The 13,655-nt window shown below is 48.8% G+C and overlaps 1 protein-coding gene across 4 annotated transcripts in view; it reads left to right on the forward strand.

Moving 5' to 3' along the window:
- Nucleotides 1-13,655, forward strand: part of PLEKHA5 (pleckstrin homology domain containing A5) — a 216,606-nt gene that overhangs the window by 162,095 nt on the left and 40,856 nt on the right. For all 4 annotated transcript variants that reach the window (XR_008795227.1, XR_008795226.1, XM_056134569.1 and 1 more), the window contains exons 14-15: nucleotides 2,197-2,316; nucleotides 3,071-3,124. Coding sequence is in view for 2 of the 4 variants with exons in the window: in XM_056134569.1 (XP_055990544.1) it covers nucleotides 2,197-2,316; nucleotides 3,071-3,124 (174 nt within the window). In the remaining 2 variants the exon portion in view is untranslated. The remainder of the gene's footprint in view (nucleotides 1-2,196; nucleotides 2,317-3,070; nucleotides 3,125-13,655) is intronic.

A 13,655-nucleotide genomic window follows, 5' to 3' on the forward strand; every position in this document is an offset into this window, starting at 1 on the left:
CAGTGGGCCCACGTTCATTCCCCAGCATCCCCTCTGGTTCCCTGAGTGCGGAGCCAGGAATAAGCCCTGAGTACCGCCAGGTGTGGCCCAAACCACCACCACCACCAACCGCCCCCCCCCAAAAAAAAAAAATAAAAATGACTTTCTATTTACGCAAAGAAAGATGCTAAAATAGAAGGGTCAAACAGAGACTTTCTCTTAAACGTCATTCTCAGTATTCTGTTCGGATTGGGAAGGAGTAAGAGTCCCAGGACATTATTACTCTTCAAATGAAAGAGAAAAAATAATTTGGCCTTACTTCACTTTGCAGGCATTCTTTGATTAGGGCAAACATGCTTTCATATTGGTGGGTGGCATCAAATTCTCCGAAGACATGACTGGGGGAGCGACGTGGTTGTTTGTTGTTTAGAATCTCCAGCACTCAAATGCCTAAATCTTAGAAACCCAGAAATTATGCCTGACTTTACACTGTTCTGTGGTTTACTTATTAAAGCTTTCGAAGTTGCTTTGGCTAAAGCTAAAAGCTTGTAGATGTTGGACTTTTTAAATGTTAGGTGCTTCCTCTGACTGACTTTAATCACAAGGAAACGCTAAATAGCCTGTTTTGATCTTTCCCCAACTGCTTGCTCCCTCTAGTGGATATTTCAGAGAAAGTTTATTTGCACGACTTCTGGGGGACAAGGTGGAGACTCAGACGTGCCTCTCTGTATTTTCCCTCCAAATTTCAATGTGTAACCAGCTTACTGACTCTTTCAACCTTATAATGTCCCTTGACCTTTGAAATTCCATCGATAATAAACCAGTTCCAGGGTTTTTTCTCACTGTCTCTGAAATACTGCAAGTCTGGGTCGTAGGAGACCCAAAGTCCAGACCCCCCGGCCAGCCCTCAGCTCCAGCCACGGTCAGGGGTCACCGCTGGGCCATGGGAGCCACTTTTTGTACAGAATGTCCCCTCAAGACTCACCTCCTTTGACTAGTATAAGAGACCGTTGTCTCATCTGTATTTTCTCATCTCCGTTTTCTCTAAAGAATCCTTTAGTTGTTGCCAGGGCTATAGTCCAGTGGGGAGGGCGTTTGCCCTGCACGTGGCCAACCCGGGTTTGATCCCCGGCATCCTGTACGGTCCCCCGAACACCACCAGCAGTGATCCCTGAGTGCAGAGCCAGGAGGAACCCCTGAGCATCTCCGGGTGTGCCTGCCTCACCCTGCCCCTCCCCACTCCAAAAAAAGAAGTCTCTTAGTTTACTGTGGATGTATGATTTCTGTCCTCGACAAAGATTGTCATGGAAAATAAAGAGTGAAAAGAAGTTGTCGGTCTCCGGACGACCACTGTGGGCACCAGTGTGGACTCCTCACCATGTCCCGTCTGTGGATGGGAGTTACCAAAAGGCCAAGAATCCCCAGACGGAGTTTCCTGGTTGCGAGCCTTCCACAGGCCAGACCTGGCTCTGGTCTAACGAAGAAAAATAGAAACGATCCCTCTGCCGACAGAAGGATCTTCTAGGCCTTTGAAATTGCATTTCCCTTGGAGACCTTAGTAACCAGTCGGGAAGCAGAGCATAGAGCAGGAGATCTTCCTATGTGGATAAAATGCATGTTTCTCTTTTTTAAAAAAAGTCAATCAACAGTGGCTGGGGTGATAGCACAGTGGGTAGGGCATTTGCCTTGCACGCAGCCGACCCAGGTTTTCAATTCCCAGCATCCCACATGGTCCCCTGAGCACCACTAGGAGTAACCCCTGTGCATCGCTGACTGTGATTTCCCCCCCTGAAAAAAAAAAAGAAAAAAATCAATCAGCGGCCCATCCTCCTGTCATGCAAAATAACGCCCGCCCGGAAGGTGCCGGCAGCCGTCTGTACCGGGGAAGCCGGCTGGAAGGGAGATAGATGTGTGCCGGTGCCTCTGTCCTGTGAGCCTGGTGGCCACCAGGGGCAGCTCCGGAGTGACACGGGGGCATCTGCCACATACCCTTGAGCCACCTGAGTTCCTCTCTGACCACCGCGCTCTCACCTGGTACCTCACGTTTAGGAATCACGAGCCCTCCGCTGTTGTCCTGCAAGTAATGCTGCCCCTCGGGTGTCCCGGGGCCCTGTGGGGTGCCAAGGCACCTGGGTCTGGGTCCGTCCCCCGACCCGGGACGCCCAAACGTCTAATCTGTTCGCCCCTGTGTGGCTTCTTGCCTTGCCCTCCCCCCAGCCCGAGGAGCTCACGCTGCTGCTCATCCAGCTGCGACGGCAGCAGGCGGAGCTGAGCACTGTCCGGGAGCACACCCTCGCCCAGCTCATGCAGCTCAAGCTGGAGGCGCACAGCCCCAAGGTCAGCCGCCCGGACGTCCCGCTGCGTCGCCCGCCGCCCCCGCTCGCTGTCCCGAGCATGAGCCCGTGGGGAACCCGGGGAGACAGGAGACGTGGGCAGAGCACGTTTCTCTCCTTGGCGCCCGCCTGCATCGTGAGAGGGAGACGTGCCCGTGGGCTTGGGGCAGGGGAGGGCAGTTTCCCCACCCGTCGCGGGAGCCGCCAGGTCCGTCCAGAGATGACAGAGGCCGGGAAGTCACAGGGGCGCCCTTCATTGCTTGCACAATCCCGCCTTTTGTATTGCTCAGGGCTTTGGAGAGTTTTGTTGTTTTTTTTGTTTTTATTTTTTTTAACCGTCTGTGCATTCCTGCTTCTAAGATACTTCCTTTTATTCTCCGCAAAAGGGATGCGCACACATAAACGTTTCTCTAAGGGTTTGCTGGCCTCTGGTAGTCGAAGAGCGTCATGTGGTAGGAACAGCAGAGGGAAGTGACTTTGCACTCGCGGAGTCTGCCGAGGCCATTGGAAGGAGGCCTCCGCTCCCCCTCCCAGCCTACGTGCATGTGTGTTTCTGAGGCCCACGTAGAGGTGGTCAGCAGCGTTGTCTCTGCACCGTTTTCCGGGGGGCGCATGGGCGTGCAAGTTGCCGGGCCCTGTGGTGTCGGGGGTTGTGGTGAGCGACCTGGTTTTCCCGACCCTGAAACTGACCTTGTCCTTGAATTCTGCCCCCCTCTTTCCCCCCTCCCCCTTCTTGTTTCTTGACTCACGCCTGCTAGAATGAAATTCTTTCACATCATCTCCAAAGGAACACCATATATTTGGACCATCAGGTGGGGTTTGTAGAATTTTCTTCTTTTCCTTTGCTACTGAGCTGAACGTTAAAGTGCAGTGTGGTTTCTCGGGCCTCTCAGATCTCACTCAGTCCAGGCGCGTAGCCCGAACACCCGCAAGGGGCAGTTGGGCAATGACGCCCGCAGGTGGACTAAGGGAGCACAGATGCGGGGTCTCTCCTCTTTCATCTTACTCAAGGAGAGTCCCTAGCTTGGAGCTGACCAGATCTGGAAGCTTCCCCAGAAGGGGTAGGGAGAGCCGTGCCAGGGCCCCAGAGGGTCACGGCTCCAACCCCCTGACTTCATGTCATAAGTTTGATGTCCCGGTGGCCCCCCCGCTTCACGCAGGGCACCTTTGGAGAACGTGCAGAAGTGCCAAGGGAGGCCTCGCACACCATGATTTCATGACATTCCCCATGAAAGGGAGTCTCACCCCTCCCCGGGTGAGACTGCCTTTGACTTTGGTATGTTCTTGCACATGAAATTTCTTCCAGTGAGTGGGATTTTTTTTAATACAAAGCCAATTTCATACTTATCAGAATGTTCAAATTGTTTTGTCAAATGGAAGTTTTTTTTATAGAAGAATGTTCTAGGACCAAATGCTTGCGTGTTTATATTTGCTTGTAACAGAACGATAATGTGCATTATATTTAAAGAGGGATTTTCCGTTTCAAGAGAGCTTTTCCTTCAGGGTGGCCCTTTAAAAGAACATCAGGGGCCAGAGAGACAGTACAGCCAGCCAGGTGCTTACGTTGAACACAGCTGACCCGGCTTTATTCCCCAGCACTCCGTAATGGGTCCCCCCAAGTCCTACCAGGAATAATTCCTGAGCTCGGAGCCAGGAGTGAGCCCCCAGTACAGTCGGGTGTTGCCAACCCCTACTTCAGAAAATTAAAAAAAAAAGTATTACACAATTTCTTCTTCTTTCGTCTGTTAAAAAAAATTGCATGCTTTTATTAATGGGTCATTTTTTCCCCTACAAAATGTTTTCTTAAGAATTTTGCTTCATTTGATGACAATGAAGCATGCTTTAGAAATCAGCACTTCCGGGGCCAGAGCGGGGGGAGGGCATTTGCCTTGCACGTGACCGACCCGGGTTCGCGTGGTCGACCCGAGTTCGATCCCCAGCATCCCATATGGTCCCGCAAGCACTCCCAGGGGTAATTCCTGAGTGCAAAGCCAGGTATAACCCCTAGGTATTGCGGGGTGTGGCCCAAAACGCAAAAAATAAAATTTTTTAAATTAAAAAAAAAAAAGAAATCAGCCCTTCCTGAACCCAGATCCCTCCCTTCCCTCCAGGGCTCTGAAAGTTCTCCCACCTCTCCCTGCATTCCTGGGAAATCACTTTCCGAATCACAGCTTGGCCTACGAAGCTCAAGAGAGCTTTGGAAAAGCATGGGGTGTCATAAACAGTGGACTTAAAGGAATCAGCTGAAGGGACCTAGAGTCCCGGAAATGACCCGTTTCTGGTAGCTCCTGAGTGACTCCAAGCTGGGACTGCAGAAACATCAGACTTAAGACAGTCTGGACAGGGCAGGGGGGGCCAAGGATCAAACCTGGAGAGGCCGCATGCAACAGAAGCGCGTTACCCACCGTACTATCACTCTGGCCCCTTATGTTTTTTTTAAATTCCAATTTTTAAATTATGCAATTGAGAAGAATTTTGAGATTCAAAAGTTGTTTGAATTCCACTATAAGTTGAAAAAAAAAAATAGCAAACTGAGTCAGGGCAATAGCTCGAATGAAACAGTCCCAGAAACCTGACAGCATCTTTGCCTAGAAACTGGTCGCCCGTGTCTGAATGTCACCGTCTCTGTGAAAATCTCTCTTTAAATCAACCAAGTTCTTAGGGCTTTAGATAATTGCACTTAATATAAATGAGATACATACTTTCAAACCCATCCTTTGTGTTGTGTGAATAGTTAATTATTGTTACAGAAAAAGAATTCTTGGTAACTGAATATTAATGAGGTTTTCATGTGTAACTTTCCTTTTTTTTTTTTTTACTGTGTCAGTTTTTCATTAATTTTCAAAAACATTTCCAGCTTTTAATCTTGTTACTGCCAGTAACCTATTTCAAATTGCCAGGTCCGCTGTATCTATCTCTCCGCGTTTTTGGTGGCCTGCGTTTATAAATCGATTTGTCAGTTTTAAATAGCCAAAATGGGAAAGGAGAATTTGAAATCTCCAAGTGAGAGGGGAGAGTTCTGGTCACGTCTGAGTCCCACAGGACGTGCTAACCAGTGAGCAGGAACTGACAAACTCCCTTTCCCCTTTGATTGTGCTGAAAGGAGCCATCAGAGCAGACGAAGGCCAACAACTCTATCCAGTTGTTTCAGATAACCTTTTTTGTCGGAGGAAAAAAATTCGTTTTCTCTCTGGGTCATCCCAGTGGTGCGTAGGGGACCCACCAGGCAGAGCGGGGAGCCAGCCCTGGCCCCCACGTGGAGCACACACACCAGTGATTTGAGCACAAAGTAGTACATGGATTGAAAGTCCCTTCCTCAGTGCTCATCAGACTAGAACCAAAGGTAGTCTCTTGAGGAGCTTTTGGGGGATAAACTCATTTTTTATAGTAGCCAATGCTACTATTTTGTTATAAACAAAAACCAAGAAATGGTCTGTCTGAGTCTCTGAAGATTCGCCCCCTACAGGGTCACCCCCAAAGCCTGCAATTGGTAGTGCCAGTGGCAACAGAATTTGATGTCTTAACTATTGATGTTGTTACTGTGTTTGGCATATCGAATCTCTCGGTAGCTTGCCGGGCTCTCCGAGAGGGGCGGAGGAATCGAACTCGGGTCGGCCATGTTGGCCGCTTGTAAGGCGAACGCCCTAATGAAGCTTTGTTTCTTTTTTAAAGTAACAGATGGGGGGGGAGGTGGGGGTTGTGGAGAGCTGGTAGGGCATTTGCTTTGCATGTGGCCGACCTGGTTTCGATCCCCGGCACTCCATGTGGTTCCCCGAGCACTGCCAGAGTAAGCCCTGGGCACAGCCAGAACAACTAATAATAATAATAATAATAATAATAACAGATTGTACAGATTATATTGTAAAATTTTCTTCCGCCTTTCGTTCTGTTTTGAAACACTATTCCACGATGTTTATGCTTTTATAGCGCAGCAGGGGGCCTGTCCACCGTCCGTGTTGGAGGCCTGAGCTCGGTTTTTCATTTTGGTCTGGTGGAAACCTGAAGTGTGATCAGTGAACAAACAGTAACACACGGCATACTTTATCCGAGGTCTCCTTAGAAAATGGGGGTCTGAGGAGGGGCTCAGCATGCCTTGCAGAGGGCAACCCCAGGTTCAATCCCCAGAGCACCACTGGGTGTAACTCCCCACCCACCCCATCCCCAAGAAAAAAGAAGAGGAAAATGAGTCAGTGCCTCAAACCCATTTCCTCTCGTTCAGATTTGTTACGGGTGAATATTAGAGACTATTCACATCTGTTACATTGTGTTACATTGTGAACTTGCGGTCAAGGCAGAGCTACAGAGTATCAGAGGACAGTTGCTTGGCTTGTTCCCTTCGTTTGTGCCTCTGCGGGGCTGGGAGCAAGGAGGCAAACAGCCAGGTCAGGTGTTTGGCCTTGGCTCTGCGCTTCTCAGAGAGTTGGGAGTCCGTTGGAGCTCCTCGGCATTCAAAATGCTTCCTCCTTTCCAGAATGTGGTTCTTTCAGAGGGCAGGCGAGGCCTTTGCTCAACGTCCTTTTCTTCTCAGAACACGGCCAAAGTGGGAGTGCGGGGACCTCGTTTGGATGGTCAGGACCAGCATTTGCTTATTCGGAGTTCCAGGGTCTCCCTCCAGCTAAGAGCATCACTTGGAGACGTTCATTGCAGTCAAACTTCCGATGATCCCTAGTGGCGTGCCGGAAGTGCTGGTTTATTTGGTTCCTGAACCCTTCACGGGGCGACAAGCTTTTAGCGGTTGCATTCCCAAAGTTGGCCGCAAACAGGCTGCACTTAGCCAAGCAGTACGCTTAAAGGTGAGATGAGAGCTCTATTACGCACCCGGACCCGATGTCAAGGAAAACGGCTCTTGCAAAAACCATGCAATGCGCCCAGCTGGGGTCTGAAGGACACATGTCTCTTCAGCTCTCACTCCAGGCGGGGGTGGGAAATGTCTCAATCATGTCATTTATCTAGATTTCCCGAAGCTTCCAGAGCCTGGGCCCGGAATTGGCCGGTTCCCAGCAGGGAGACGAGGTGGAGATTTTGAGACTAGTCCAGGAGACAGAAAGCAGAGGGTGCCTGCTCGGCGCTTTGCCGAGGGCCTGGCGGAAGGAAGGGGTCGGGGGTCACTGCCCCGTCCTCCCTTCAGCCTGTGTCAGCGCTTAACCCTGCAGGTTTGCTTGTCTTTTTCTTCTAACTTTGCAGCCTGTTAGTGAGCTTTCCAGGGGAAATTTGGGTGGTGTGCCCTTCTTTTCCTTTCCTGCTGAAGTCACCCTGCCGTCTTGGTATGTAGGCCAGATTAACAGGTCCTGGGGGGGGGGGGTGTGACAGAAGCATCTTGGGGCTGGGAACTCAGCCTCATGCGCCTTTGTGAGCACGTTGCCCCTGGGGTACGCTCAGGTGTACCCACCCCTTTCTCCATGATGGCACCATTCAAGAGCCCCCCGCACCGCCATTGAGCTGACCTGAGCAGTCAGTACGTTTGACTCCCGCCAGACTGAACCTTGCTTCCACTGGTATTTATTTCTGTGGCCAATTTCCCACATCCTTTAAGCAATTTTTTTTAATTAATTAATTTTTTTTATTAGTGAAACACCATGAGGTACAGTTGTAGACTTACAAATTTTTGTGCTTAGGTTTCAATTATACAGTGATCAAATACCCATCCCTCCACCAGTGCCCATTTCCCACCACCACGGATCCCAGTATCCCTCCCAGCCCCGCCCCCCATCACCCCCATCATCCCACCCTGCCTCTGTGGCAGGGCATTCCCCTCTGTTCTCTCTCTCCTTTTGGGTGGTTAAAGAAACTTTGGTACATTTACACAATGGAGTACTGTGTAGCTGTTAGAAAAGACGAAGTCATGAAATTTACATACAAGTGGTACTACATGGAAAGTATCATGTTAAGCGAAATGAGTCAGAAAGAGAGGGATAGACATAGAAAGATTGCATTCATCTGGGGAACATAAAGTAACAAAATAGGAGACTAACACCCAAGAATGGCCGAGATTAGTACCAGGAATTTTGCTCCATGGCTTGGAGGCCAACCACACATGCTAGGGGAAAAGGCAGCTCAGATAGAAAAGGGAGCTTTTTTTTTTTTAAGTTATTGAAACAGCAAGTTTTTTTCCATAGATTGCCCTTAAAAACTGATAACATTCAGGGGCCGAAGAGATAGTACAATAGGTAGAGCGTTTGCCTTGCACACGGCCAACCTGGCTTCAGTCCCCACCTGGAGTGATTCCCGGGAGCAGAGAGAGGAGTAACTCCTGAACACCTCCAAGGATGGCCCCCACTGCAAGGAAACAGGAAAGGCCTTGTCTCACTCAGCCACACTTGGCCTGCTCTTTCCCAGCCTCAAGGTCCTTTGTGAAAAGAATCCGCTCCTTGTACCAAACGGGAGTCCTCCCCCCGCCAGCCAGCAGTACAGCACCAAATAGAATATTCTCTAAGACCAGGTGGTCTGAGGCCCTTAACACTCAGATTCCTGTGGGAAAGCAGGAAGTTTCTCATGACAAACCGGGTTCGCCAAATGACAGTGGGGGGGAAACCCCACCAGCACACCTGCGGTGTCGTTGCTGCATGCAGGCATCTTAGGTTTGCAGGAGAGAGTCTTTGATCAGGAGATCATAAATACTTGCGGGTAAGACAAGGGAATCATTTGTGTTCAGGACTGACTTCGAAAACTTAACGGAAGTGTAAGCCAAACTTTAGTTCGTAAAAGTCTCACGTAGCGTTTGGTTTGATAGTGTGAGTATTAGTATTAATCATCTGTGAACTTTGTAACGAAATGTGCGGGTGGCTTTTCGAAGAATTCGGCCCGTCTGCCCTGAGAAGTCCTTGTTGGAATGCTCTCTACAGTCTCTCAAGAAACTATAGTGAAGAAACCGTGCAGACAGGAACTCTTAACACTTTAAACATGCTTATTCCAAGGGAAATAGAGAAAAGAAGCAATTAGCTGGATGTGTGTACTGAAGCCATTCAAGGTGGGGGTGGAAAAAAACACAAGAGTACTTTTTTGCATTTTGTTCTTTGTGTTCCTGAAAGACAGCTTCCCTGTCAGGGAGAAATGCTAACCAGGTGATTGAAAAGACGCATGATGGCTTTCATTGTTCCTGTCAGCTCGGCGACTTCATGCTAGTCAGCTCTTAAACAGGATCCCATTTTTTTCCTCGCTAACATTTCAAGGAGTCCTGGAACTTCTATTTTTAGCTGTGATTGAGAGCTCCGGTGGTGGTGTTTCTGAGGGATAGAGAACAAACGTTTGGAGAAAAGCCACCTCAGGAAAACTGGAAAAGGTGCAAGGACCGTTATTTAACGCCGGACACACCCCAACTAGCTGCAAGGGACACATCACCGCTGATGCTCTTAGGCCTTGGGGTGAGACCTGTGCCTTTCCCCCCTCCGACTTGCCCTGTAACTTCCTTTCCTTCCTTCTGTCTTGACTCCTCCGGATATTTTGTCACGGATCTGGTGGCGGGAGGGGAGTGAAGCCCCCGACAGTCTTAAGCAGGAGAGGGTGTTGTACTGGCCCAGCTGGAAGAAGACGGGAGGAACAGCGAGCAGGTTGGGATTCAGAGTGTGGGAGAGGGGCCTGCAGTGTAGCCCCCCGCATCTTTCTTGCCTCGTGTGGGCGAAGCTCTTGGCTTGCTCTCCAGAAACACATGAAAAGACGAAAGAGAGGAACTCCAGTATGAAAAGATAGAATGTACCACGATTCCTCTGCTGCCTCAGAGCCTGCAGTTCCACCCTATCCTCTGCGTCCCCTTGCGTGTTCCAGCGTTCCTCTGTCCCCTTCCGTTGGAGCATCGCCCCATCGCCCTGCTGGGAAGGCCTCTCGCTGGCCGTTCTCTCCTGAGCAGCCCTCTGCCCCACACTTTATGCCGTTGCCTGTCTCCTGATGCCCTTCTTCCCCAACCGGTGTTTTTTTTCTGTTTGTTTGTTTGTTTGTTTGTTTGTTTTTTTTTTTGCTTTTCGGGTCACACCCAGCGATGCTCAGGGGTTACTCCTGGTTCATGCACTCAGGAACTGCTCCTGGCTATGCTCAGGGGAGGACCATATGGGATGCTGGGAATCGAACGAGGGTCGGGCCTCGTGCAGCGCAAATGGCCTATCCGCTGTGCTATCACTCCAGCCCCAATCTCTTTAATTTTTTTTTTGGGGGGGGGTCACACCCGGCGATGCACAGTGATTATGCCTGGCTCTGCACTTAGGAATTACCCGTGGTGATGCTCAGGGGACCATACGGGATGCTGGGAATCGAACCCGGGTTGGCCGCGTGCAAGACAAACACCCTACCTGCTATGCTATTGCTCCAGCCCCTCAGCCAGTGTTTTTTTTCCTCGGGTTCTTCCTGGTGTGTGCAGGGGTTTATGCCTGGCTCTGCACTCAGGAATCACTGCTGACTGTGCTTGAGGGACTATATGGGATGCTGGGAATTGAACCCGGGTTGGCCGTGTGCAACGCACAAATGCCCTACCTGCCATGCTATGGCTCCAGCACAAAAGAGGCTCTTTTTTATTTCCCCCTTGGAGACAGCCCTAATTCTTGGAGGCAATCACAGGAGCAGCCCAGGTTCTTTCTGAGACTGCAGGGCCCAAGACGCCAGCCTCAGGGGCAGGTGTTGAACGTGGGAACCTGATGGAGTGTGTACAGGGTGCCGGGTACAGGGAGGGTCTGAAGGGACCGTCCTTAGCTGCTCATGGCAAGAAGGTGGGAATCGGTGCAGGTGACAGGCTGGGACCCCCGCCACGGTCAGCTGCCTCGGCCACTTACCAGTGAGAAGTGGCCATAATGGCCCCATTTGGTGACTCAGCCCCAGTCATAGAACTAGGCTGAATTTGTATTTATGAGATTTCTTTCCTTTTTCTTTTTTCAGGGGGTAGGGGGATGCTCCTGCTTGCCAAGTATATGTTCAGCCCTTTGAGCTATCTCTCCAACCCTCTTTTTGTATGTCTGTGCACCTGCATATATAGATATATATATATTTATATATGTATATTATTAATATAGGTGCATGAAAGTAATCTCTTTTGCGACCACCTGCAAAATATATAATAGTAATACAGTTCTGTATTACAAATGCAAATGTCTGTGTAGCCCAAGCTACAGCAGCTCATTAGTCTAGTTTTTCTGCTTTTTTCACATATATATATATATTTTTTTTTCCCCCAGAATGTTCATTCAGCAGAGCATTGTAGAACTCCATATATGACAGGATGTTAGTGCTTACAAAGTAGAATTCTTAAATGATTATCCAAAGCCCAGGAAGGAAATGATGTTGCACAGAAATTCCAAAAACATTTTTAGGATTGACCTAGGAGTGTCGGTATGTCATTAAAGCGTAAGCTCTTAAGTCACTGAATTCTGCGATCCAGTGCCAAGTTTTGCTCAGTAAGACTACAATTGCTGTTACTAAAACCTATTCTTATTTCTAGACTGTCTCTTCATTTAATTTTTGTTTATTTTTGGTAGAGGTGACGCCCAGCAGCCTGGGGCTGAGGGAAGGCGTGGTCTCAGCACGGCCCAGGCTCCTGGGTCCCTCTTCAGCTGTTTCCTCAGCTTCGTTTTCAGCATTTTCAGTTAAAACTCCTTTATTTTATTTTATTTTATTTTATTTATTTTTGCTTTTTGGGTCACACCCGGCGCTGCACAGGGGTTACTCCTGGCTCTGCAGTCAGGAGTTTCTCCTGGCAGTGCTCAGGGGACCATATGGGATGCTGGGAATCAAACCTGGGTCGGCTGCGTGCAAGGCAAATGCTCTACCCACTGTGCTATCTCTCCAGCCCCAAAACTCCTTTATTTTAGAGCAGATTTCGTTTTTGCAGGGATACATTTGTTTTTTCGTTTTATTAACAGATACAGGATTTCCACTTTTATAACATTCCATCCCTCCAAAATAGTACTGGTAAAACACTTTCAAAGAAAATAAAATCCATCCAAAGTGTGGCAGACAGCAGCACATTTTGCAAAAGGGGCTTGAGGCTTGTCATTTGATTTTTAGTATTTCCCACTGCCTGTGATAGCCTGGAATAAAGATGGTAGCACACATACCCTAAGTGTTTGAAGTTCCAGTAACACAGGTTAGCAGAAGGCATTCAACATGGACAATCGATTCAGCCCACAAGGCAGAAATTACATTTGTAAGGGGACTGGAGAGAGTACAATGGGTAAGGCGTTTGCCTTGCATGTAGCCAATCCAGGTTTGATCCCTGGCATCCCATAGGGTACCCTGAGCACCACAGGGTTTGGCCCAAAAATAAAGTAACAACAATAATAATAATGTCTGTAAAATGTATCCTGTAACAAAAGAATTTGCTTTTGAAAGGAGGAGGGAGGGCGGAGAGATTTCAAAACACTAAAAGGAAAGGAGCAAATTCAGTATAAGTAAATTCTTAGGTAAACTGTCACCTTATCCCTTTTAGAATTTCCTTCAAAGTACACCACAACATCTCTTTCAAACAGGGAACTTTAAATATTGGGGAAATAGGTTCCAAGGCAGAATTGCAGGAAGTAAAGCAGGAGGGTGAGTGCGGGCTTTGCCTGAGCCCTGGGTTCAGTTTCTGGAACCATGATGGGTATAGGCCAAATAAAGAATAACCTGAGGGCAGCTGGGGGTAAGGCATTTACCTTGCAGGTGACTCACCTGGATTCAGTCCCTGACATCCCATATGGCCCCCCAAGCATCAGCAGGCATGATTCCTGAGTTCAGAATCAGAAGTAACCCCTAAGCGTCACTTGGTGTGGCCCAGAAACCAAAAGGAAAAAGAAAAAAGGGCAAAATGAAAGAAGTTGTGTCTGGAGATGTCCTCCCTTTTGATGTGCTGCGTTCAGGGTATTTCCCTGCCCTGAATGGATAGGACCCCGTTATTCCAGCCCCCCTGTGTTTGCTTCACAGGCGGCTAGGGTGCCCCTGGTGTTTTTCTTTAAAGAAATTCCTTAGGTATTTTATGTCAGACTTCCTGATACCAGCTATGTTGGAACTTCCCAAACATATGTTTGCTTCCCAAATTGTCCTTTTCTTTTTTCTTCTCTTTGATCTTCAGTCTAGTTCTTACTCTGGAGAACCCGGCAGGGTACCCAAAGTATCCTGCCCACACGGCAGGGTCTGGCAAACTCCCCATGGCATATTCAATATGCCCAAAACCAGTAACAATGATGGGTCTCATTCCCCTGACCCTGAAAGAGCCTTGAATGTGGCACTTTCTAAAATCTCAGGGCTAGGACAAAGGAGACGTTACTGGTGCCTGCTCGAGGAAATCGATGAACAACAGGATGACAGTGATACAGTGAATCTTCGGTCTGGCTAATGTACAAAAGGAGGAAATTCTGTGTGATCTAGCCGCGCCTTTTTCAAGTATTG

Source organism: Sorex fumeus, unplaced genomic scaffold, assembly GCF_029834395.1.
Source record: "Sorex fumeus unplaced genomic scaffold, SorFum_2.1 ptg000100l, whole genome shotgun sequence".
NCBI lineage: Eukaryota > Metazoa > Chordata > Mammalia > Eulipotyphla > Soricidae > Sorex > Sorex fumeus.